This window comes from Anopheles coustani, chromosome 2, assembly GCF_943734705.1.
Source record: "Anopheles coustani chromosome 2, idAnoCousDA_361_x.2, whole genome shotgun sequence".
NCBI classification, from domain to species: domain Eukaryota; kingdom Metazoa; phylum Arthropoda; class Insecta; order Diptera; family Culicidae; genus Anopheles; species Anopheles coustani.
In genome coordinates, this window is record NC_071289.1 from 48,061,878 (window position 1) to 48,088,793 (window position 26,916).

A 26,916-nucleotide genomic window follows, 5' to 3' on the forward strand; every position below is an offset into this window, starting at 1 on the left:
TTTTACTTTATTATGTCTTCTCAATCATTGCACAGTATTTATTGGATATAATGCTTTTTTTTTTGTAAAATGTCACATGCGACATGGGATTTTCAAAATGTATATCACTAGGTAGTCGTAGTGTCATCCGAGTAAAATCAAAACTAAACTGTAGACCAATCTTGATTATCTTCTTACGACACAAGACTATAAATTGCACGCTTTAACATTCTTATAAAACCTGATACATGAAAGGCAACGATGTATAATGTTTCTTTTACCTATTGCAAAATCTCAAAAGAAAAGTCGATACAATACCGACAAACATTTTGTTGACATTGCGGACCTGTGATCGAGCTACACAGGAGATTTCTGATTCACTTTTGCAATTACGGCAAGAAACGATGACCTGGACGGACTGTGATCAGAGCCGCATGGTTGTACAACTTACGATCTTACATATGGATTGTAGCTGCAGTATACCGCGCTTCACCGCGTCGCCACGACCACTTGTTAGGACGGTACTAAAAAAGTAAGAATAAGATTAACAATAAAAAATGTAACCCATGTTATGAGAATTGTTTTTTAAATGTGAAATTATATTATAATACTAACTATAAAAAAGAAATTTGAACTAAATAAACAAAAGGTAAATTAATGTAATGATTTATGAAACGGAGTATACAAACCTTTCGTATTTTGGCAATCTAATTACATATGATGAAACCCATGTCCGTCATTGAAAGGGGAACATATAATAGTCAATATGGATCTTACGCGACTTAGTTATGTCCACCACCCAGAAATACAGTTAAGTAAATTTGTAAATGTATACATACCCTGATCAAAAGTTGACCGCTTTTCGTGTGAGGGTTTCGATATGCGTAAAGCAACCAGCAGGCACAGACAAACAAGATGCCAAAAATAACTAACATCGAAACAAACAGATTGCTGCTAGATGACGCATCATGGACATCTGTATGATAGGCGTGTACTTTGTTAACACTATCATCGGTTCTAACCCCATTAACATTCGTGCGATTAGTTGTTCCATTCGATGTACTATTTGACGATTTATTGTTTATTGCTCCATCCTCACTGAATTTGACATTGTGATTATCCACTGTGCTGGTTTCCACAGACTCACCGTAGTTATTGCCTTTCTGACCAATCGCAGGACAGACAGATTTTTCAAAGATAACGGTTTTGTCGCATCCTGCAAAACGAAAATTGATAAGATTTCTTATTCATATCAACCGATCATCGTACAGTTTACTCACCTTTTTGAATCCAATCTTGACGCTTTCGATCCGTACCGGTAGAGCATCGGTTAATTGTTGGACACCACAAACACTGAAAGTAATGTACACAAAAGTTGTAAAACAAAATATATTTATTAAATATTGAAAATTTTAGGCAGATTATGTTATAATTTAGGCAGATTATGTTGTAAAACCAAACATTATGCGAAAGAACGAACTAAACATGTCTCCCAAATCTTTTATTTCGTTCGGTATGTCTAATCACGGAAACGTTCGTTGACTTGTGTCGAATAGTCTATTAAAAGGCCAACACAATCAATATGGGTCGAGCGGGCAAATAAATTTCGTCAGTCTGAATCCGTAAAAGTTGCTATCCAGGTCGAGAAGCTTCTTATAGAAGCAACATTATCAGAGACGCGTATGAATACTCTCCACCGAACTCGAACTGCACGATTCATTAGTTTTTTCAACGCGATACAGTTTTGATACCGGTTTTGTTTCAGTTCCTGGTACAAGATGTTGATATTAGCACATGACTAGCATGACTTTCATTGGTCTTAGGTTATGTAAAGTAGCAAACTCTCAAGTATATATTACCTTGAAATCAGCACCATCATGAGTAATGCAAGAATCGCAATCTTTAAAGGAAAAACAGGTCGGCAGCGCAGTAAGTGTAATGATTGTACCATTTTGTACATCAGTTTGGCCGAAATTGACGCGATGATACTCGTAGATAGTTTTCTGCTTTGTACCTAAAACAGAAAAAGTATTGAAAATAGTATACTTTACCATAACGTAGATAACACAATACCCGATCAATAAAATAAAACTTACGTATAATTGTCTTATCGATGATGTACGCATCTGACAGACCTATTTTAACTGGGTGCCTTGTTGCAGGATTATCAAAAATTTGCTGAATATCGATAGGAATTTTTTTATAGGCAAACACAATATCCCCGGTTTTTTTCAAAGTTACACTAAAAGTAAATGTGCCATTATTTGGACGATCCTGTAATATAACGTTTTCCCATAACACGGTAAAAGTTTCGCCTGAAATAATAGTAGGCAGAAGTAGAAGTGACTTAAAAATTCCTTTCTGTGGTATCAAATGATGTACTTACCGTCATCGCGATACTTAACGAATGAACTATTGGACAGTGCAGTATCAAAATTTGCCATCAATGGTGCGATGTACTGCGTCGATGCCAACCATGAGTGAACGTAGTCTCCAGTGTAAAGAAATCCCCCGCTGGCAATGGTAATATTTCGGATGGGAAAGCCATAAAACGGAAAATCAAACGACAACAGCATGGTCTAAAAAGAAGAAACGTAGTACCCAAATAAAGTTCGCCTTAAGAGAATTCTTGTTTACAGCCACATTATATTACAACTTGATACCGGATTTTCTATAGATATAGCATCCGCTGAACGTACTGTCAAACGCAATATTGAGCATACAACCAAACTAGTGCTGGATTTTCTTTTAGACCTAATTTAATTTTCCAAACGTAGTTTGATAGCAAAATTATCAGGCAAAACAAATATACATTTTGTTTTTGCGTAACTTGTTTGAATTTTTTATAATAAATAATAAGTGAAAAAGTACTATTTTCATCATCGCATCACAATCTAAGGGCCAAAATGGAATCATATTTTAAAAAACACATTATTCTCTATGACTATGACAAGTGAGGTTTGTATCGTTGTCCTACTGGAGGCAGTAGTCACAAAGTAAGATGATTTTTTTTTTTTATGGCTGTCACAGTCGGTCCTACAGCACGAGCCCCTGTATAGGAGCTCGTGTCAGAGTCGGTATGCCTCTGAGTACGAGTAAGGGAACAAACGTTCGACTTAACGTAGGAGGATATACCCCGACTCGCATAGTGAAAGAAAGAAAAGAAGATGATTTTTTAACAAAAGGTTATTGGTCATGTTTCATATTGTTTAAATAACCCATTTTGGCCATGATGGTTTCGCTAAACTACATAGTTTAAGTTCTTCCACCTGCCATTGAATTTTATAGCAAAACGCTGCCTGTTTGTCTGTTACGGACAAATGGTGAATAGTAATGGAGTAGATCAGTGATGTCAAACTCAATTGACCTCGCGTATTTCCTCCCAAAAAAGATTTGCGGGCTAATAACAAGCATTGATTGGATGCATGAAATTAGGTTCTTATCAGCCATGAGTCAACAATGAATCATGTTTCACACTTTTAAATTTTTGGTTTTGCTATGAATCATATCCAACTTTTCATTAGCTGTATGTTATTTTCTTGAGATAATCATTATACCAGTAATTTCCAATAAAACAATGCGTAATATGGTGATTCAGTATGCCTGACTGCGATTACTTAATGTCGTGTACAATTTCTCTAAGAAAGTCATACTCCTCAGTGGTTCTGTAGTCTTGCGGATATAAAAACCATAGTTCGTGGAGCCATGTTCACAATCAATTATTGCCATTCAAGAAAAGGCCAATAGAGAATTTCAAAGGGGTCGCGTTCCGCATCTAACGTTCTTTTGGGCCGCATGTTTGACATTTCTGAAGAAGATTGATTTAATACTAATCGACTAATAAACAAAAAATTTTATCTGAACTCTTTAGACGTCGCAATATGCTACATTTCCATTCCAAATTGTTTTTTTAAAGTAATTCAACCTCGCAAAGTGTTGACGCAACTTCCCAGATGATGTTAGCACTTACGTACCTTTTCAGAGTGTGAAGTAATTTCTAGACCTGTTTTGGACTTCTTTGTAAGAATTCATTCTTAGTCTTCGAGCAATTCCTCGTTCGTCGACTGTTATAAAAATCAATTTCGTCCTCTGTTGGTAAGGGTTTTAAATGTCTCTATATTTTTCAGTTGTCCACCTCTGACAGTATTGTAGATCATGACCATTTGACAGCTAGTTCTAGTCCTCGTAACTAATTTGTGTGGCAAATACTACCGATATTTTTGGTACATGTTGCAATAGCCGTTTATGTACCATTTGAGTAAAAAAAACATATCAAAGTGCTTAATTTATAGACTGTCCAGGCTCCTAGATGGACAAACTTCTAAGCAAACATTGTTTGACACATGCTAATGCTCCCGAAGTCGAGTTATGCTTAGTAAAGACGAAGGTATATGCTCAATTTTGCGTTGCTTAAACCTGCCTGTTTTCATGAATTATTAAAAAAAATGTTTCTACATCTAGAAAAAAGGCAATTTGTACTTTTCATTTGTACAATAAATAAGATTCAAAAGTAAATTTAAAAGACCGCATTTTGTGGATGTTTCCATGAGTAATGATAGAAAAACCAATTCTCCTTTATATGTATGCTCAATTTTGCGGTTAACTGTATTCTCTTTACTATAAAATTCCATTTCTTTTACGGGATTCATTTCTTTTACGAGAAAATGTGCAGTAGTTGTAAGGGAGAAAAACTTGCCTGAAATAAGCACACTATTTTTAAGTGCTGTTATTATTGCTTATCGAACTTTTCAATTGTTTTGCAACATGTTTTCGCTCCCTGGCAAAAAGTTCAACCATTGAATGTTATCCGCCAGTAATCTTAAATTCCTCCCTGTACTTTTCTTAAGTAGATACCATAGTACATATACTGTCATTAAACTAGGAATATAATACATACCGTAGCGCGCCGATGAGAGTTAGATAACAACCCATTGATTGTTAGATTAGATGTTATTTTTTTCCAAAATTCTTCGCTCATTGCTTTGTCCGTTGACCAGGCACTTTTGTAGTATAAGTGATTATCTTCAAATGTTTTTGTAATGTTATGCTCTTTTAGCGTTGAGTTAAGTTCTGCCTCACTACGTTCCACTGCATCAATGTTGATTGCATCGCTGATAGGATCCCGTGTAGTCACATCAGGAGTAGAATTATTTTTAACCTTCTCTGACGTGCTTGTACTAACATCCACAGTAGGGAGAGTTGAACTGGGAATCACCGTTGTAAGCTCAGCTCTTAGCTTGTTTGGCCCGCTCGTTGGAAGCATTGAACTGTTATTCATGTAATCTTTTCTTTGACCAGTTCCATTGAAACCTAGTAAATGAGTTGCATCCATGCTAAGGTTAACGGATCCAGGCACGAGTAATTGTTGTTTTTTTCCGTTGATATTCTCATTTTGCAGCTTCAACTTTGAAAGACTCATCTTGTTTTCGTTTAGAGGAAGGACAGATCTTGATGTCGACAGCACACCATCTGATTCAGTAATATATGTTTCATTTACGCCTTGAGTTGATGTTGGAAGCACAACAGCGGTTGGTACAGTATCTCCTGGCACTGGCACGTCTGATTGGAGATATTTTCGAGGTACTGTAAGCAAAAAACATATTTTTTTGACCAGTTAGACACATGACCATGCCCACTTCATATCACTGACGGTTTTCCACGTCACCTTGAGCGACATTATTTATAATATAGCCAAAAACGACCGGTAGATACTCCCCAACATACTAGTAGCAAACTACTTACGGTAAGGTTAAACATTTTGTAAGGCTTAACACGTTGACTGCCATGGCTATCATGTTTGATAGCCAGTTTTCATTAGTTCTAAAACGTGTTTGTCGCATAAGTAAATGAAATACAACATAAAAATGATTGTAATATTGAAATCTAATTCTTTGGGAAGCTTAGTCTTTACTTAGCCTTAAAAAATTGTCGGTTTCATACATTATAAAAACAAATTTTGCTTGGCAGTCAACGTGTTAACATCAATTACACTGTTTTTTTTACATTTTTGTATAGTTGTTGCTTTAGAACCGAAGAAAAAATTAAAGTTTTAGAATTTTTGTTGGAATTTTGTTGATTAAATGATAGTCAGTTTACTTGTGTGTTATTTGTTATAGTGCTTAGCAATAATTTGCAGAGAATAAGCGAACACTTGGTTCAATTGCATCGATTAGTGTTCATTATATGAATAAAAGTTAACGAACATGTTTGCACGTGTTTACGAAGCAGGTACACTCGAAATAAACGACGCGCAACGAAAGTAGAAACAAAACATGCGACAAAAAACTGCCAGAGCCAGGCTCGGACAAAGTAGTACAAATTCCAAACTGTGAAGGGGTTTATAAAATTTGTTTATAACATTTATTAAACCAACAAATTTTGAAGGCTAAGCAAAAAATTAGCTTCCCAAAGAAATGATATTAAATATTACTATAATTTTTATGTTGCATTTTCATATATTTATGGGTCAAAAATTTTGTAGAACTGATTTCTACTGTCACTCACTTTTGGGGAAAGGGCAGCCAACGTGTTAACACGTTTTTAGCTCTCTTTTTTAGTACAATCTTTTTTAATAAAATGTGTTTATAAGATTTGTTAAACTGATGGTTTTCGAAAGCAAAACGAAGACTTAGCTTCCCAAAGAACTAGTTTTTAATGATACACATAGTCATAGTCATAGTTTTTATTTTGCATTTTCATTTATTTATGGGACTGACTTTTTAGAACTGCCCATGAAACACTCGGCCACCCATGAAACACTCGGCCACCCATGAAACACTCGACCATATAAAATTGAGTGACATATGGGGCTGAAATTCGGAACCCTATTTGGTACCAAATTCAGCGAAACTCGGCCTCCAAGCTACACCACTCAACTCTCCGGGCCCCATGCTCCAGACCAAAAGAGACGAAAAAAAAGAGCTCGAGGCCGTGTGTGCGAGCTGCGCACTGTACTTTTCGCTTTCACCGATGGCTATGTTTGTCTCGCCTCACACCACATGTGTGCCGGTGTCGTATTTGGTGGTTCTTGTCTGTTCGTCAGTCGTTCCGTGACGCTCCTGTGAGGCGGATGCATGCTGCTCGTCTGATGGGGATTTGCATGCACGTAATTCCCATTCATGGTTTGGCTGGATCGTGTGGCAGGATTGTCAGGGAGTTTCGATGTGGTCTTGTGTTCGTCAAGAATTACGGTCTGCACGTCATACGCGTAAGTCTATTCTTCCTTCGAAAAACAGACACGTTCGTACGCAATAAGTATCGTAGATTTTTAACGCATGTTGGTCATGCGTAATTTTTTTTCTGAAGCCAAAACCAGATTTTTTTGACGATTTTTTTTTATTTTAGAAATGGAATTGGCTTCGTCTAATGACATGCTGATGTCAAAGACTTGGTCGTGACTCATATGGAAACAGTTTTTCGGCGTTTCTGGCCAAACGATAAGAGATAGCGACTTGACGTCTTCGACAAAGTTGTAGAGTAAGTTATAACATTCGTTCTTTAACCACTTTCCCGTACAAGGGTTCCTCGACGATGAAAACAGAGCTAGAACATAAAAATTCTTGAATTTGCTTTTTTTCTATTTGCTGTGTTTGCTTCTTTTTATTAATTTGTAACTTCATGTGCTTTCAACAAATAATTTAAAATCCAAAAAACCTCATGCGAAACAATTTTATCGAAAGAACCATCTTTCTATCGCTTTTGGATGTGTGGAACTGCCTGACCATGTAACCAGTGGTTCACAATCGTTGATTTGTATTATTCAAACCAATTAAAAATTTTCAATGTTTTTTACAAAAGTCAAAGATAAAAAAAGACAAAAAAAGTTTTACAATGTCATAAATATTCTTGTGTGAAGGGCAATAATCATAAGCGTTCAATACCAATAAACTGTGGAAAAATGTCTATCATTTTTTGAGCTTTCGAACCGCTGCGTGAAAGGCAGCACAATGTGTGGTATGGTATGTATGTATGCTACTGCCCAGTGTGGCGGGTACGACGTAAACACCAAGTACACGGGAGAACATTCTCGATGTTTTGCTTTTCGCTGTACGTCGGTGGAACGATCGCTGGATTCTCTTCTACCGATTCTCTCGTTCCATCGATTCCATATGATCCACGCTCCCGAGACTCAACCGGAGTACGGACCCCATGGGCGCGAAAGCGATAGAAGACATCTAAATCACGGCTCAGTATTGCTTGCGCGGTCGCCCCCATTATCAGAGGCGGAGCCCTTTAAAAATTGAGCGAAAACTCTCAAAAATGTTTCATGGGTGGTTACTGCTAGTGTTGAGAAAGGAGCGAAAGAGCTGGCAACCTCGCTCCGCTCCTCGAAAGGAGCGAAAACATCGCTCCTCATTTGTGAGCAAAGCTAGCTCCAAAAAGTGTTGCACGACATTCTCGCTCCTTTCGCTCCTTTCGCTCCATTCGCTCCCTTCGCTCCTTTCGCTCCTTTAGCTCCTTTGGCTCCTTTCACTACTTTCGCTCCTCTCGCTCCATGCGCTCTTTTCATCGCGCTCCCTCTTACCCTCATCCTCATATCGTCAAATTGCTTTGTCTGTGCTGTCCGGTGCCGGTATTGCACACCGTAATCGAATGTCTTGTTCTATTCTTTTGTATGGCCGTTCGTGCCGCATCGTTGTTTTTTATTACTTTTTGCGTTTGAGGGGTCGGAGCTTGCGTTTTGTTCAACATATTCTTGGCGACCAATCTAACCGGTGTCGAGTCAATCGTGGGCACTTGAATGGTTTGTTTTATTCTTTTACATTGTCATGAAGTACGGTACCACTGCTGCCACCGTGGATAACCGTTTTACAGTTATTGCTTTTCATAGATTTTGACTTTACTCACCGAGATAGAATGGCGTTTTTTTCTACCTGTTCATGGTGTAGACTCGATATGGACTTCACTGGTACCCGTTTCAATTGTTATCAGTTTTCACACATTTCGCCTACGCTCTGCAACCAAGTCATAACAGAGCGCATAGGAGCGAAAGGAGCGATAGGAGCAAAAAGGAGCGAAACGAGCGAAAAGGAGCGAAAGGAGCGGAAAGGAGCGATAATGTCGTGCAACATTTTTTGGAGCTACCCAGCTCGCTCCGCTCCTCTAGATGAGCGAAATATGCCCGCTCCGCTCCTCAAAAAGAGCCGATTTTCACAACACTAGTTACTGCTGTCACCCACTTTTGGGTGGCATGGGAGTCAACGTGTTAAACCAGGCATGATGGTACATAATCGATCCGTCATCTGGCTTAAGATGAAATGTTGATGATAATATGACAATATGAGTTGCAATGGATGCATTGACGACATATTTTAAAATTTCGTGTAAAACTAAAAGCTATTAAAAGCTGTTTTTTTTACATTACATTTATCGTAAGTAAAAAGCCTCGATCTTCCTTAAAACTTTGATTTTATCGACATACGCGTTCGGCTATTCCGGTCCCCAAAATTAATTTCGAATCATTTTTCCCTTTCCGAGCATTTCCAACGCGATAAAGTAGGGGTATTTGGTAGGTATTAGAGAAGAAGAAGAGAAATTAAATGAACACTCTGACGTCCGGATACACACATAGATGTAATGGCTCCGTATCAGTTTGCATTCGTTCACATCATTTTGGTGTGCTGTCAACGCACCGTCTCCTGACACGCACCACGAACTACTGGATGTAAACAAATATCAAATGGAAAGTAAACTAATTTCACAGGGCGCGTTGCTGTTCGTACGCAAATTCTAATAAAGATTGAAAAAGAATGAAAGAATGATTGAAAACAAAAAAACAGGGCGGCCAGATATGGAGGAACTAGTGCAAACGCAACGGTCGTAAAGCGTTGCGACACCGTGAATTGTGCGGACGTCAAAGTGTTAACATAAAACAACAAATAGTTAGGAGGGAGTTGTATGAAGTTTCTTACGGCAAAAAAAAACAAAAGAAATGAAATATTTAAAGAACCAGATAATCTAGATTTTCCACGAATGAACTGAGAAAAGGTGTGTTCAACTGTGCAATCACCCACTTTTACGTCAATCAACATAGGCCGCGACAGCCGAACGGTAGCGCCGGTTAGCAAAATCGGCCTAACGGGGCTTACCACCTCGATGGTGTGGGTTCGAATCCCAACCCAGACCGGACTCTCCCCTGTACGAGAGGATTGACTATCCACGTACACATAGGGTAAAAAGTCTCGTAAGCCCTTAACGGGGCAGGCATGAGCAGCAAGGTCGTTAAGAAGAAGAAGAAGAAGTAGATTCCTTGTTTGACAATTCGCTTTTGATAGCATGTGACCAAACAAAACAATCTTGGAATTAAGATGTGGTGATCATTCTTCCAAGTGAAATATTTAAGTTTGAAGAAAACAAGCAGTTCCGGTCATGTGGATTTGGTCATACTCGAATTACTCTCGGAGCCAGGAAGGCGCAGGGATTTGACAACGTTGTATTTTTCCGGAAACCACGGATTCTTAGGTCCATAACCTGTTACCATGAAAATTCGGAGATTGCTAGGGTAAGTGCTCCTATAGTGGTGCTAGTAACAATAGTGGATGTAGTGGAATATATTTCTAGGTCTACGACGAAATAAATATAATGGGATATTTGTTCTTCTATCAAATGTTCTTTGATCTTCTGCGGAGTGTTTAGCAGATAAACCTTCTAATTCCGTAATACAGGCTCCAAAACTAATAATTTCTGAACAGGTTGTACTAATATGCTGGATTTCTTAAGAATTTATCAGGTATGCCAAGATTTTTTTAAGGCTATAAATCTGGTCTGTGAATGGGGTAGGATCCGACACCTCCTGAAGGCTACATAGGCTCTCCTACCCAACTCCTATTCTAGTATGTCCAAGCCACACAGACTGTGTACATGTAGCCCCGCTTATCCGAGCTTGGGTAAACGGGTCCAATCCCACCCCCTTGGGAGGATGGGGCTGCATGGCAAAGGCAGAAGGGGGGTGAGCAGTCCGGGTTGCCGGGCTGCTTGAACGCCTGGGGGGCAACCAGGCGCAACCAAAGCTGCCACTGGGTCGCAGGGCCAGTCACCCGGCCCCAGTAACAAGGACTACGGAAAGGCGAAACAATATACTGAACGGATTTAACGGTAACGGACCTATTCAACGCCCCCGGACAACGATTAAAATGGGCTCATGGAACGTACGCACAATGTATAGAACCGGAGCCTTGAAATTGGACGATGAACTAGCCAAGCTAAACATGGACCTCGTCGCGCTACAAGAGATACGCTGGCTAGGCAGTGGTGTGCAGAATAGGCGTGGCAGTAGCTACGACATCTACTATAGCTGCCACGACCGCCACCACATGCTCGGCACGGGCTTCGCCGTAGGTCAACGTGCGAAGTCCGCAGTCATTGATTTCAAGGCTATAAACGATAGGCTATGCTACCTGCGCATGCGAGACAAATTTTATAATATAAGCCTCATTAACGTTCATGCCCCTACCGAAGACAAAGATGAAGAGGAGAAGGACCTGTTTTACGGCCGCCTCGCGAAACTCTATGAAAGTTGCCCCAGGTATGACCTCAAAATCATCCTGGGGGACTTCAATGCAAAAGTCGGTAGGGAGTCGATGTACCGCCAGTACATCGGAACCCACAGTCTACACGAGCACAGTAATGAAAACGGTAGTAGATTGGTCCAGTTCGCAGCAGCGAGCAATCTGGTCATCGGAAGTACCGGAAGTTTGCGCGACGGGACATTTACAAAATCACGTGGGTATCCCCGGATGGAGCCACTTCCAACCAGATCGACCACGTGTTGATAAATCGCCGCCACCAATCGAGTCTGTTAAACGTCAGAACTTATAGAGGGGCCAACATCGATTCTGATCTTTACCTGGTTGGCTTAATGATAAGATGCAGGATCGCCTGCCCACGAGCCAATGTGGGTAGAAACAACACGCAGACACGATACAACACGGACTCTCTTAAGGACAGTCGAGTCCAACTCTCCTACCAGGGAGCCATAAATGAGTCTCTACTACTGCAACAAGGAGAAACAGATACGAGCGGGAGATGGGATGCTCTAAAAACAACGATCACGAACTGTGCCAAAAACATTTTAGGAGAACGTCGTGGCAACACCAGATCTGGCTGGTACGACGAGGAGTGTAGACTTGTGAATGAACGCAAAAACTGCGCATACCGAGCAATGCAGCAGAAACAAAGAACACGGGCATGCGCAGAAGAATATCACCGGTTCAGACGAGAAGAGAAACGAGTTTTCAAGCGAAAGAAGCAATTGTGGGAGGACGCCAAAATGCGAAAACTCGAGGAAACCAGAGTGCGTTACGGACCCACAAGACAGTTTTACCAAGCGATAGCAGGCCACCGAAGCACCTTTACTCCGAAGGTGACCTGCTGTCGCAGCAAGGATGGAGATCTGATCAGCAACCAGCCAGAGGTCCTCTCGCGGTGGGCTCAGTACTTCGATGAATTACTAAATGATCAGTTTAACGAGCAGCTGGAGGCTCCACCAGCAGATGAAATCATGCTTCAGCCACCTAGCATTGAAGAAACACGAAAGGCTATCCGTCGCCTCAAGAACAACAAGTCGCCTGGCACGGACGGAATAACAGCCGAACTGATCAAAAACGGAGGCGCAAATCTAGAGAACGAAATTCATCGACTGATATCTGAGATATGGGATAGCGAATCGATGCCTTGTGATTGGAATCTTGGTATCATCTACCCCATATACAAAAAGGGAGATAAGTTAGACTGCAGTAACTACAGGGGTATTACGGTGTTGAATACCGCCTACAAAATATTCTCCCTCGTTTTTCAAGAACGACTTGACCCATTCGCTGAATAGATAGTAGGAAACTATCAAAGGGGATTCCGAAGAGGGAGATCAACCACTGATCAGATCTTCACCATGCGGCAAGTCTTGGAGAAGATGGCAGAGTACCAACAAAACACTTTCCATCTCTTCATTGACTTTAAAGCCGCATATGATAGCATAGCCAGGGTAAAACTGTATCAAGCCATGAGCTCATTTGGAATCCCGGCTAAATTAATCAGACTTGTAAGAATGACCATGACCAACGTCACTTGTCAGGTGAAGGTGGATGGAAAACTCTCAAGTTCCTTTGCTACCACCAAGGGACTGCGCCAAGGGGATGGGCTTGCCTGCATACTCTTCAACCTAGCGGTAGAGAGGGCCATCCGAGACTCGGAGGTTGAAACTTCGGGGACCATCTTCTATAAGTCAATCCAGATCCTGGCATACGCTGATGATATTGATATTATTGGTAGAAGACTCTCCTATGTAGCAGAAGCATACCAAAGGATCGAGCAAGCGGCGAATAACCTCGGACTGCAGATAAACGAGGGAAAAACCAAGATGATGGTGGCACCATCAGCGGCCCTGCCAACAATTGCCGAAAGCCTACGCGGGGGTTACGTACAAGTAGGTGAACGCACTTTTGAAGTCGTCCAAAATTTCACCTATCTTGGGTCAAAGGTCAGCACCGACAACAACATTGAAGATGAAATTCGCGCTAGGGTGCTGGCAGCCAACCGGTCATATTACAGTCTGAGAAATCTCTTCCACTCACGATACCTGTCAAGACAGTCGAAGCTGGGACTATACCGAACATACATAGTACCAGTGCTCACATACGCCTCCGAGACATGGACTCTGTCCAAATCTGACGAAACCCTCTTAGCCGTGTTCGAGAGGAAGATGCTCAGGAGGATTTTTGGCCCCGTATGTGAGGAGGGACAATGGAGGAGCCGTTATAACGGCGAGCTCTACGAGCTGTACGGCGACCTTACTGTCGTACAGCGAATTAGACTCGCCAGGCTCCGGTGGGCTGGTCATGTCATGAGAATGGCACCGGACGACCCAGCCCGTAAAGTCCTTTTAGGCTGTCCCCAAGGACAGAGAAGGCGTGGTAGGCCTAAATTGAGGTGGAAGGATGGCGTAGACGAAGTCGCCAATAAATCCGGGATACGGAATTGGACCAACGTGGCGAGCGACCGTGAGCGGTTTCGGATGGAGCTTCGTCAGGCCAAGACCGCTCAGCGGTTGTAGCGCCACTGCCGCATGCCGTCTATGACCAAGACAATGCTTGGGCCTATGAGTATTTTGGGCGTTCTGTTTTAAGTAAGCTTCAAAAATAAGTCACAGTCAAAATATATTCAGCTATTTCCAAGTACTACCACCACTATAGGAACACGACATACCACATCTAGAGGAACCATACCACCATTATAGGAGCAACCAACTCGGAAGAAATATACGCTTTCTTTTGTGTACGCTTGTTTTTGTTCCAGAAGAAAAGTCGCGTTTCGATCATAATTGGTACAAATAGGTAAAATATTGTGTTCTTAAGAGCCACGCTACACGAGCCGCAAACTCAAAAACTTTGCGGCGCAAAAAGGGGAACAGCTGAAAAGTTTACGTCAGAAACTTTTCAGCTCCGTTAGCTGAAAACTGCACCCGCAATGTTTTTGGCAGCTAACCACAAACTCAAATGCGCCAGAAGAAGAAGATGAAGAAGAAATAAATGTAAACATAACAAATCTTAAAAACAAAATAAACGAACATATCGTGAAAAATTTACGTGTTTATTTTGCAGCTACAGTAATATTTTGTCATTTTTTAGCTAGAATATCAATTTTAAATTCACTATAGATCAGGGGTCGGCAAAGTCCGGCCCACCAACTGATTTGATTCAAAAGTTTCAAAAAGTTTAATGATAAAGTTTTAAATATTTTATCCTACCACTTTTTATGTTACTTGAGAACATCAAAATCTTCCTTCTTCATGCGAAGAAAGTGAATTATAGTTTCAATTGCTTGCTCTGCTACAGTACTGTCCAGCAAACGGTTGCCATCTTCTTGCCGTCGGCAAAAATTGGACGCATCCACTACCTACGCACAATACGCCTATTGCGTTGCCTGTTGCGTTGTTGCAAGTTTTGGGTACTCAACTCGATGACCCGCGATAGGGTAGTTAGCCACACTTCACTCATCAATAGATTATCCATATTTTACTTTTTGTGTGAATTGAAATAAGATCTTGTTTGCTTTGAAAGAAGATTTTTGAGTTAACTGAAATATCAAAAACAAAAACAGCAGAGAATGACGCGTGCATAGACTGTCAGGAACTTTGCGCTTGCATTGACTGGCGACAGAATTGGTACCGCAAAACGCGGCTACACGAACCGCAAAGATTTTGACGTAAACTTGTACGGTTTTTGAGTCTGCGGTTGGAGTTTGCGGCTCGTGTAGCAGGCCGGTAACACTTATAAATTACATCGTATATACATTAACATTAGCCCATTTTACGTAAACAACTTTTAGATTTTCATCGAGTACGTTTCTTTACGGTCTTATCACTCGTTCAGGATCAACAATCAATTTGTAAATTTTTAAATGACCACCGTAGAAACTTTGGATATATTTTTAATTGATAAAAATGGTAACTTTGAATAGTTGATAACAAGTTTTATGATTAATTTATTCGTTTGTTTGTTTATTTTTTTGCAGAATTAAATATTCTTTTCGTTTTCGATGCATTCACATAATTACGTCCTGTCCTGAAGTCCTGTCAAACGCAAGATTCAGAACCCGCGCAACCGCTACCTTGACCCGCGCCCGCGCAGACGTCGACCAACGCAACGCAAAACATGAACAAAACAGCGTGTCAGCAAAACCTCCGAACCATCGTGCAGGTATGAAGAAGCACGTGAAGCGCATAATCGTCATAACGGAAGTCGGACCACGCGTCAGCTAAACGCCAAAGGTCACTCTAGCCAAGACGCCGCCGAGTTAGAGATTGCAACGAGTCAGGTTACATCCTGAGCGCATCGCTTGGGCTGAGATTCTGGCTGGACAGGAGAATGCTACTAAACCCAAACCACCTAAGCTAAGACGCCGCCCGAGATAGCGAATGCACGGAACCCCGACAGCGACGATTCGGGTTACTCGGGGTCCACACTACAGCGCGACGTCCCGTCACGAAACGCGACGTCGCCTGACAGGCGCCAGAACTCCATACAAGGTGTATAAATTAGAAGGTGAAATCGTCCAGTGTAAAATGACATTTCATGACTTGACATAACACTTCTGGGGTATTCATATGGATTTTGAGGGGGGGTATCGGAAAAAGATTGGGCTTTTGACGTAACTCTTCTCAAATATGGCACCCCTTCCAAAGCGACATAAAGTCACCTTCTATACCCGACGAACAAAGTTGCGCGACGGCGGGTTTAGGTGCAACTTTTTCCATACAAAACGCCCGGGCGATGAAAGTGCTACCCCAGTGCTCCTCTCCGCGAGTCTATACTTGCAAGCGGTAGCACAACATCGCGAACAAAACACCGCGACGAAGCGATGCATCAGGAGGAATTTCCCCATCCCACCCCTGATGGACCCATACTTGCAGATAGAACTGCAACACGGACAGGTTCGGACCAAGGCGTGTTAAACAGGGTAGGTTTGGTAAATGACGTTAAATATTTCAAACCATAAAAACCCTGAAGTTGAATCGGAGAATTGATTCATATCAAAATTTAACCATGGCTACGATGAAGGCTCTTAAAAAATGAGTTAAATTAAATACCAGTGAAATCAGTTTTCTTAACTGTCAGTATTTTCTATGTATTGCTGCGTTAAACGCAGTAAGGGACTTTCTCTCGCGCATCTCAGGCGAAATCAAACTTCGCAGGAAGTTCTTGAACTTCTTGCTTCAGTAAATATACTCGATCAATAGGTTGAAAATTGGCACTGCACTTGTTTTATCTTGAGCACGGCTTTGTGTGCGGCTTAATTGATTACAGCGAATGCGAAAAACCAAAACAATCGCTATACATCACTCATACCATGATTCATCTTGATTCATAATGTAAAGAAACAAAATATTAAGTCAAAAACATGGGTATTCTACCGAGCTATTACTTTCATTCGTAGAAGTGTGGTGGAGAATTGAAAAACGCTTTTTTGAGTGACTGAAAGTGAAATAAGTGAACCAGATACAAATATTGAGCATCAAAAAGAATCAATGTGTTCAGTTTTATATCAATCATCACTTCAAACACTGCTCATAATTACCAAGCGATGAAGAAAAAATAAAATATTATTTTGACAATCATTTATGAATTTGAACCAAATGTCAACAATCCAAAGTAAACCAACCTACAGCTTTATAGGCCTTGGGCAGTTTTGCCTGTTGTCAACAGAGTTGTTTTGATTTTGCCCCCGCAAGCAGAGTGAAATTGCAGTTCACCAAAAATGTGAAGAAAAGAGTAATATAACGGCAGTTTTCGTTTATATTCGGTAAGTAAACGTTATTGAGATGAATTATAATCAGAAAGAATCCAAACTATATTAATTTTTGTTCATTTTCTCTTCCAAAGTTCAACGTGAGCAGCAGCGGCACCAGAAGCTCAACCGCGGTGTCATCGGTAGAATTAAAGTTTGGTGCAAGGAGATGGCTGATTTTTGCGGTCCCAAGCTTGCGGCTCCAAGTGAACAAACGGTTTGTAAAGTGCTTAAATATATTTGAATAAAAAATGTTCGTTTAATATAAAATTACAACTTGGGAATTTTCCTTTGTATATGATGACAATATGTATATTGAAAACATCGCCTCCATTAAAACATCGCGCATTGTATAAAAAACATCGCGTCACGTCGTTTTTGTCACGCAACCTACATATTTCGCAGGTTCCATCAGGATCCTGATGAAACCATGAAAAACGCCCTTTTCATAGCGCAACATGGATATTCTTGTTACTCGGGTATACACCTTGAACTCCATACAAAAAAAAGTGTCGCACAAATCGCGCTAGTGTAGAAACAGCGAAAAACGCGACGTCGCGCTAGCTCTTGTCAAATGTCAATTCGAAACGTAAACAAACCGACAGCTGGACAAAACATAAACAAACCGAATCACAAACGCGAACAAAACGAGCAATATTCTCCACGAAACATCAGATTTTTCGTTGTACTTCTTATGTTTAGGCTTCACAAATGTAATTCAGTTATGAAACTCCGTTTTGATTGATATTTTTACCAAAGTTTTTTCGGGTGCCGAAACGTAAACAAACTGCTCTTCAACAAGTAGGAGATGATGTGGAAATCTATACTTCCTACGGCGGGTCAAAATATCGTCGTTGTTTGTTTAAGTTTGTTTTCTCAGTGAATTTCGAATGTAGAAGCGCCAAACTCACTCAGGGTGCATAAAATACGTAGCTAAACAAATATCATGCATTACTACCTCAAAATTCAACAAAAAAAAATTTAGCCGAGTTTGCGCCCCAATTTGATACATATTTCCACATACTCCCCTACCTCTGTCGCGCTTGGCTTGCGAGATTGTTCTGCCGAAACTGGGCTACTTTTGAAACGGGACGTCGCGCTGCAGTGTGGACCGGACGAGTTACTATTTCATAAAATGCCCATGAAAACAATGTTTTTAACTGCCAGTATTTTCTATGTATTGCTGCGTTAAACGCAGTAAGGGACTTTCTCTCGCGCTTCTCAGGCGAAATCAAACATCGCAGGAAGTTCTTGGACTGCTTGCTGCAGCGTATATATTCGATCAATAGGTTGAAAATTAGCACTGCACTTGTTTCATCTTGAGCAGTTGCTCTATCGATAACGTAACGCTATTATGTTCTTTGTGTACAGCTGGTCAAAAAGATTGTCTATTGATTACAGCGAATGCGAAAAACCAAAACAATCGCTATACATCTCTCATACCATGATTCATCATGATTCATAATGTAAAGAAACAAAATATTATGTAAAAACTATGCGTCTTCTATCGAGCTATTACTTTTAGTCGTAGAAGTGTAATGGAGAATTAAAAAACACTTTTTTGAGTGAATGAAAGCGAAATAAGTGAACTACATCCAAATATTGCGCAAAATAGAATCAATGAGTTCAGTTTGATATCAATCATCACTTCAAACACTGCTCATACTTGCCAAGCGATGAAGAAAAAATAAAATATTATTTTGACAATTATTTATGAATTTGAACCAAATGTCAACAAGACAAAGTAAACCAACCTACAGCTCTATAAGCCTTGGGCAGTTTTGCCTGCTGTCAGCAGAGTTGTTTTGATTTTGCCACCGCTTGCAGAGCGAAATTGCAGTTCACCAAAAATGTGAAGAAAAGAGTAATAAAACGGCAGTTTTCGTTTATATTCGGTAAGTAAACGTTACTGAGATAAATAAGATTCAGAAAGAATCCAAAACTGTGTTAATTTTTGTTCATTTTCTCTTCCAAAGTTCAACGCAAGCAGCAGCGGCACCAGAAGCTCAAGCGCGGTGTCATCGGTGTAATTCAAGTTTGGTGCAAGCAGATGGCTGATTTATGCGGTCCCAAGTTTGCGGCTCCAAATGAACAAACGGTTTGTAAAGTGGTTAATTGTATTTGAACAAAAAATGTTCTTTTAATATAAAACTACGACTCGGGAATTTTCCTTTGTATGTGATGACAATATGTTGAAAACATCGCCTCCATTAAAACACCGCGCATTGTATAAAACCATCGCGTCACGTCGTTTTAGTCACGCAAACTACATATTTCCCGGGTTCCATCCCCGAGTAACAAAAATAGTCATGTTGCGCTATGAAAAGGGCGCTTTTCATGGTATCATCAGGGTCCCCGACGAACGAAGTTGCGCGACGGCGGGTTTAGGTGCAACTTTTTCCATACAAAACGCCCGGGCGATGAAACTCGAGTTCAGCCGCCTGTCAGGCGACGTCGCGCTGTAGTGTGGACCCCGTGTACGGAGTGATATTTCGTGTTGCGTTTGCCAAAACATTATCTGGCATTTCAGATTTTTTTCCGAGTTTTCAAAAGAGACCAAAGACGCATCCTTCGATCCTTTTGATATGTTCTGAAAACATCGCAGTCGGCGGCGTTTCCGTTCGGCCAGCTTCGTTGGACCGAAACGTTACAGTATCGCTATACAAATTGGAGCAACTAGGTGGTTCCATTAGACAGTACGATTGAGCGAAACGAGCACGTAAGCGAGATGCAGACAATTTCAACAATTTCAACCTTGAGCTTAGATAGCAATAGCACCGTTGAACGAGCGAAGCGAGCGTGAAAGTGAGATGCACAATTCCTACGCTCCGGTTTTCCCACGCACTTTACAGTTTCCCCAGGCGCTATGCTTTTGCTAAGGATACTATGGATGCAGGATGGTAGGGGAAATTTTTCTTGCGCTGAACGAGTTTTTGATGATCGATGGTTACTTTGCCGAAATAAAACAAAGCAAAACGTGAACGTGCTACACAGTTTCATTCAAACTTTGCAGTACGAAGTAAATGAAACATTTTCGAGATTTTAGTGACAATTTTTTCGAAAATTGCATTTACTCTTGGGAAAAGTGGTGCTGCAACGTGATGGAAATAACCAACGCAGAATAAAATTAAGTATAAAACTAAATCCATAAGGTTAGGCCCTAAACACGGGCCCTGTAACCGGGAGCTGTCAACGGGCCTACTTACCGGGCCCTAAAAACGGGCCGTATTACCGGGCCATGTAAACGGGTCCTGTACACGGGCCGTGTTACCAGGGCATGTAAAAGGGACCTGTCAACGGGCCGACTTACCGGGCCATGTAAATTGACCGTGTTACCGGGCCCTGTAACCTGGCCCTAAAAACGGGCACTGTAACCGGGTACTGTAAAATGGGTCCTGTATCTGGGCCGTGTAACCGGGCCGTTTTACCTAGTCCGCTATACAAATTTCAGTAACGTGGTGGTTCCATTAGACAGTACGATCGAGCGAAGCAAACACGCAAGCGAGATGCACAATTTCAACAATTTCGACCTTGAGCTTAGATAGCAATAGCACCGTTGAACGAGCAAAGCGAGCGCAAAAATGAGATGCACAATTAATATGCTCCGGCTTTCCCACGCACTTTGCTGCTGTAGCTAAGGATACTGATGGATGATGGATGGAAGGGATGATGGAAGGGGAAATTTTTCATGCGCTCTGATTGGTTGCACGATTTGATGAACGTCGAACAAATTTTTGAAAATCGATGGTTACTTTGCCGGAAAAAAAACAAAGCAAAGCGGAATGCTGCTACACAGTTTCATTCAAAGTTTGCAGTAGGAGGGAAATAAAAAGGTACGGTCACACGAGATGAACCCTGCTCGAATTTGGACGCTCGGCGAACCTTTTTTTGAATGTGTTAGTGAATCGAGCAGAGTTCGCGAACCTTTTTAGAGCAGAAAAGGTTAGCCGATTTTGGTGGATAGCACGAACCTTTGCCGCGAACCTTTTTGACAACCGTTTTTATCTGTCAACAAAGTTGGACTTTATAAACTCGGAGTTGTGGCTTTCATTTAAGAAAAATAATAAAATTCATTTAATCGTCTTAGAATTTGAAAAATTACAGAAAAATTGGCGGACCTGTCGTCCGACAAAACATCGTGCGACAAAGCACTGACACCAGCCTAACGATTTCGTGATTTTGGGGACAATTTCGAATCGAACATTACATTTACTCTTGGAAAAGGTGGAGCTTCAACGTGATGAAAATAATCAACGTAGAATAAAACCAACAATTAAACTACACTCATAAGGTTAGGCCTTGTAAACGGGCACTGTAAGTGGGCACTGTAACCTGGCCCTGTAAACGGGCCCTGTATCCGGGACCTGTCAACGGGCCCACTTACCGGGCCCTGTATACAGGCTCTGTAAACGGGCTCTGTAACCGGGACCTGAAAATTGGCCGTGTTACCGGGCCCTGTAATCGGGACCAGTCAACGGGCCCTGTAACCCTGACCTGTAAACGGGTCCACTTACCGGGCCCTGTAAATTGGCCGTGTTGCCGGGCCCTGTAAACAGGCGCTGTAAACTGGACATGTAAATGGGCCCTGTAACCGGGCCCTATAAACGGGCCCTGTAACCGAGCCCTGTAATCGGGCTTTGTAACCGGGACCTGAAAATTGGCCGTGTTACCGGGCCCTGTAATCGGGACCAGTCAACGGGCCCTGTAACCGTGACCTGTAAACGGGCACAGTAACCTGGCCCTGTAAATTGGCCGTGTTTCCGGGCCCTGCAAACAGGCACTGTAACTTGGCCCTGTAAACGGGCCCTGTAACTGGGTCCTGTAACTGGGCCGTGTAACCGGACTATTTTACCTAGTTTCGAATGTTTCAAAAATCAACAATCTTGTTCAGAACTTATTCCTCCAGGATGTAGGATAAACTAAAACGTCTATCCGAGATATTTGAAGATGTCGAAGGAAAACATCCGAAGAAAACGACAGATCAGTGGCGGGATTGGTTCTTCCAGGGGACTGGGACCATGACAAAGCACCTGCCCAGAAGCGCTGTCCATAAGGCAGTTTTTGACCAAACATGGCATGACACCGATTTCCCCATCCTGGAGGAACAAATTCTAAACAAAATTGTTGATTTTTGAAACATTTTCGCCCGTTTTTGAAGTTGGGGGCGCCCAGAACGAGGTTGGCCTCAGTTCTCGGCCATCTCACTTTTTTTCACAACAACAAAACTTTGCATACTGATCAAGCGAAGGCTAAGCTTAAAAAATATATATTTCCCCCGCCAACCTTTTCCGCCTCAGCTCAACCTTTACCCCCTCGTACACTGACATTAGGTGGAGTCGCATACGGGTTTTATTAATTCTAACGATGGTTAAAAATAAACGATCGCTAATTTTCATAGCCCAAGGAACTAGAAATTAACCTGAGGGAGTAACGATCGTTTGTGTTTGTACTGATTAAAACGACCATTTATTTCTACGAAAACGATTTATAAATGCATCCAATTCATCGAAAATGAACGTTAGACGGTAAATTAAACGATGATTAAATAAATAAATCCGAATAAATCCGAATAAATAAATTTACAATTTTTAGTAAAAGATAAATTTTCTTTAACACTATTGTGCATTTTGGTAAAGATAAAAAAAAAGTAAATGTGAATTATTACTACAGCTAACTTATTGCTCCACATCTGTTATTTTATTAAGAATGCTCTTGTAGTTCATGACGTTTGTTTTGTATGAACTCTATTTTTTCGCTTGTCTAGAAAATCTGTGTGAAATAGTGATGAGCGGGTCGACCCGAACCTATCGGGTCGGAGCGATCCGTAACCGACCCGGAGCGCTCCGGGTCGAACTCTCGATTCCAACGACTCCGGGTCGACCCGTGGGGGCAACGACTACGGGTCGACCGGTAGGTGCAGCTGCCCATATGCGAGTTCGACCCGTTGGTTAGGGTCGACCCGTAGGTGCAACGAGTTCGGGTCGACCAGTAGGTGCAGCTGCCCATATGCGAGTTCGACCCGTTGGTTCGGGTCGACCCGTAGGTGCAACGAGTTCGAGTCGACCCGTAGGTGCAACGACTCCGGGTCGACCAGTAGGTGCAGCTGTCCATATGCGAGTTCGACCCGTTGGTTCGGGTCGACCCGAACTCGTTGCACCTACGGGTCGGAATCGATTCTTCTAGGGACGGACTCGATTCCGGGTCGATCCACGAAAAGAATCGTAAGACTCATCACTAGTGTGAAATCAACCGTCAATCGCAATATATCGGCGTGATGTGGATCAAAGTTGTATATCACTTTCTTAAAGAAATTTTTGAAATTTACGTTAGTTCAGTTCTCTTGCAATTCATTCAATTCAACAAAAAACATTTTGCTATTCAAACAATAGGTAATACTCAAAGATCCAAACTTTCGATGTATTGCTTCAAAGGGATCGCGGGCCGGATCCGATGTGCTTGCGGGCCGCATGTGGCCCGCGGGCCGTATGTTTGACATCCCTGCCTTAGACCAAAGACTCAAATTCGATGAACAGGTAGAGAAAAAAAAAAATACAAAAAGCCCAAAGCAAACTCAATACAGTCGACTCTCGCTGATTCAAACTATATAATTCGAAGTATATCAGTAGTCCCTTGCAAAACTCTCACTATTTCGAATAAAAACAATACGATTTGGTACACTCGATAAAGCGAAGTAAAATTCGAAGCTAGGTTGCTATCTTCACGCGGTAATTCGAAGCTGTATCCACTCAACTCGCAACAATTCGAAGTTCTGAGCAAGTTGAAACGTGATAGAAAGCGCAATCATATGGAGGTGTCTGTCTCTGTCAACCTGCATAGAACATGCCAGATTGGCAGATATGCATAGAACATTGCCAGTAGATTGCTTCTGAACAAGAGTGAACAGAAAAAGGTCCGCTACTACCCAACGCGCCTTTGACAGCTTATTCAGCAAGGTTCGGCTTTCCCCGGCGGCCCAATTGTACTGTTTAGCCAGTTGTCAAAACGAACAGCCTATGTTTCCCGTGTGTCGATATGTGCACCACACCCAGTTTGTGTGTCTGCTGAAGCTAGAAGAAGCTGCACGGAATTTGCATTCTCGTCTAGCTGTTGGTGTTGTGATAAACAAAGTAAAATATAGTTGAAACTTGTTCAGTACAAAGTTCTTAGTGTACGGTGCGTGTTAAGGAAAGTTTAGGTTTATTGGGAACTGTACAATTGGAACGCAATACGTCCAGTGCAGCATCGACGAAGAAGTTTCATCGTCTCTGTACAAAATATCATCTTCAGCTTATGGAAACTATAAGTACGTATTAATTGTTTAAAACGATTTGTTTGTTAATCTATACTTCTTCAAATCATGTGTCTAATTGTTTATTCATTCTTTTCCGCAGTGCTAATTAGAAATAACAACAAAAGGACCAGCCCCGGATCTAAGCAGGAGGAGCTGGATGGGTGAGATATTTCCTTCCAACGCATACCCGAAGACTGATCCCGTACGAAGTTAAACTCTTCGAAGCAGCTTGATATGGTTGCAGATAAAAAATGGGACCCAAAAACACTAAAATTATGTACAGGCAAAAACTTGTAATAAAATCATCGTGGTAAAAATAAACTCCTGTATTTATTTTTATGAGTTGTATAAACCTTGAAAATAAAATAAATAAAAGGGAAAGGCCTTTTGTAGAGCTCCTTGCGAAGCCTTCGTATAGGTCTTCTTAACAGAAGCCCTAACAGTACACCTTGCAATTGTTCTAAGCGGTGCACTTTTAATGATTTCGCGCCGCCGGGGTTGTGTTTACAGGCCGCTTGCAGCATTCGTGCAGTGTTGTGTCTATCTTTATTTTTATAAATCTCAGTTTCAAAGTCCCGTGATGAGATGAGGCAATAAACCCTACATTTTTACAGTGCACGTGAAGCATGCTTTTTACAATCTGACTCTAAGTGGAAACGGGACTCGAACACGGGTTTACCAAGAGCGAAGTCTTAGTCTTGCCGAGGGACCATAGCACAAGTTAGAAATAGTGAGGAAATATCGCTACTTGAATGGCAAACGTAGATTTTGAAGAAAAATTTTATTTCGTACTATAAAAGATTTTCCCAATCGGGATTCGAACACCAAACCTCTGATGCAAGGCTCGAGCACCACTACCAGTACACCAGTTGTACGAGTGGATAGCATGGGGAAAATTCAGGTATATATGGCTATGTGAATAAATTGAACTAAATTGAAATCTATGTATCAAAATATGATCGGATTTGAAAAAGTACATTAAATATCTAAAAAAAATCATGAAAAAAAAATTTTACAGCCGTCAACAAAAAAGTTTTTCCTAGCCTAGATTTGAACTCCGATCCTCCGGAACAACACCCATGCACTTAGCCCCCTAGACTATTGATGAAAGAAAATTTCCGCGTGATATCACAGCTACTGATATGTATGTAGGCAAACTGAATGTAGCATAGAAAATGAACCAAGAATAAAAACTTCAGTCACATTTTTCCTCCCCGAGCTTCGCCGGGGCTTCGAGCTAGTTGTTAATAAGTTTAATGTTTCAAATTAGTTTGGAAGTTGTTATTTTCATAAGTTCTCGATAGTTTTCGTGTGTAGGAAGTGGAGCATCATCGGCAGCACCGGCGGTATTCTTGATGTTTCAAATAGTGCAACCAGAGTCAATCGGCAAACTGCTTGTTGGTGCTTCCAAGGTATATACAACACTCAGCTAATGTTGACAACATGGATGAATAGGTCTTTCAAATAGTAGATGCATAACCCATTGATGGAGCCTAATTGGGTGGGTCGTTGAGCCACTCATTTACTGGGTGCTTCACAGTTCCTCTGCTCGTTGGGTAGACAGAAAAGATAGTTACAGAAAATCAGGACATATACGAGGTCTATAGAGGTATACGTCTCCAAGCTAGCTTGCGAAGGCCCAAGAATGGTTTCAACAGCCGTACTGAAGCAAATACTCGCCTAAGATGAAGAAGTAAAAAATAACAACTTGATAAACTCTAAGCACGTAGTACATTTCAAACTTTTACTTCTCTGGTTTAACAACCGTCAATAATCATGCTTACTAGACATTTGCATTACGTATGTCATGAAAGTTCGATCTTGATTGGGAATCGAACCCATGCCACCGAAGTAGAATCCTGATACTCATTGGCAAACAGTACTGGACTTTGTATTTGTATGGCGACAGAATTATCAAAATATCCCACGTATATTTTAAACCACGCTTATAAAATTCCCTTAAAACAAATACTTTACAGTACTCTCGTATCACAAAAAAGGAAAGTTACGTAGCAGAAACCTTTTGAATAAAAACCATGAATTCGGCTGAACATAGTTAGTATATAGCACCATGTTAAAGTGAAACACATTCATGATAACTTCAACCTCAAGCTATCACAACACATCATAATACATTAAAACGTCAGCACGTGTATTTACTACCTGTAGACCTGCATTTAAACGAGGGATGATCTTTTAAAAGCTTTCTGCACTACCACTACACTTAATCGAGCTTACCTTTCTCGCAATCCCCATATTGGCAAAGAAACACGTTTAACAGCAACAGCCAACACAGCGACATATGACGGAGAGCATCCATCTTCCCCATTTTCACACTTTTAATTTGCGACGAGCGAATTTTTATC

At 41.2% G+C, this 26,916-nt stretch overlaps 1 protein-coding gene across 1 annotated transcript; it reads right to left on the minus strand.

Moving 5' to 3' along the window:
- On the minus strand, window positions 1-26,916 carry LOC131262379 (plexin domain-containing protein 1). The gene is made up of 8 exons (XM_058264375.1): window positions 26,789-26,916; window positions 4,877-5,562; window positions 2,366-2,558; window positions 2,076-2,294; window positions 1,839-1,993; window positions 1,260-1,332; window positions 819-1,195; window positions 1-503 (listed from the first exon to the last, which is right to left on the minus strand). Exons 1-8 carry the CDS (start codon window positions 26,877-26,879, stop codon window positions 435-437), a joined length of 1,863 nt encoding a protein of 620 aa, XP_058120358.1. The 5' UTR covers window positions 26,880-26,916; the 3' UTR covers window positions 1-434.

Bases quoted from the DNA above. Each gene is read 5' to 3' on its own strand.
- LOC131262379 (XM_058264375.1), bottom strand. From the start codon at position 26,879: ATGGGGAAGATGGATGCTCTCCGTCATATGTCGCTGTGTTGGCTGTTG. The intron at 1,994-2,075 runs GTAAGTTTTATT...TTTCTGTTTTAG, and splicing joins CATCGATAAGACAATTATAC to GTACAAAGCAGAAAACTATC. The intron at 1,196-1,259 runs GTGAGTAAACTG...TTCGTTTTGCAG, and splicing joins TCAAGATTGGATTCAAAAAG to GATGCGACAAAACCGTTATC.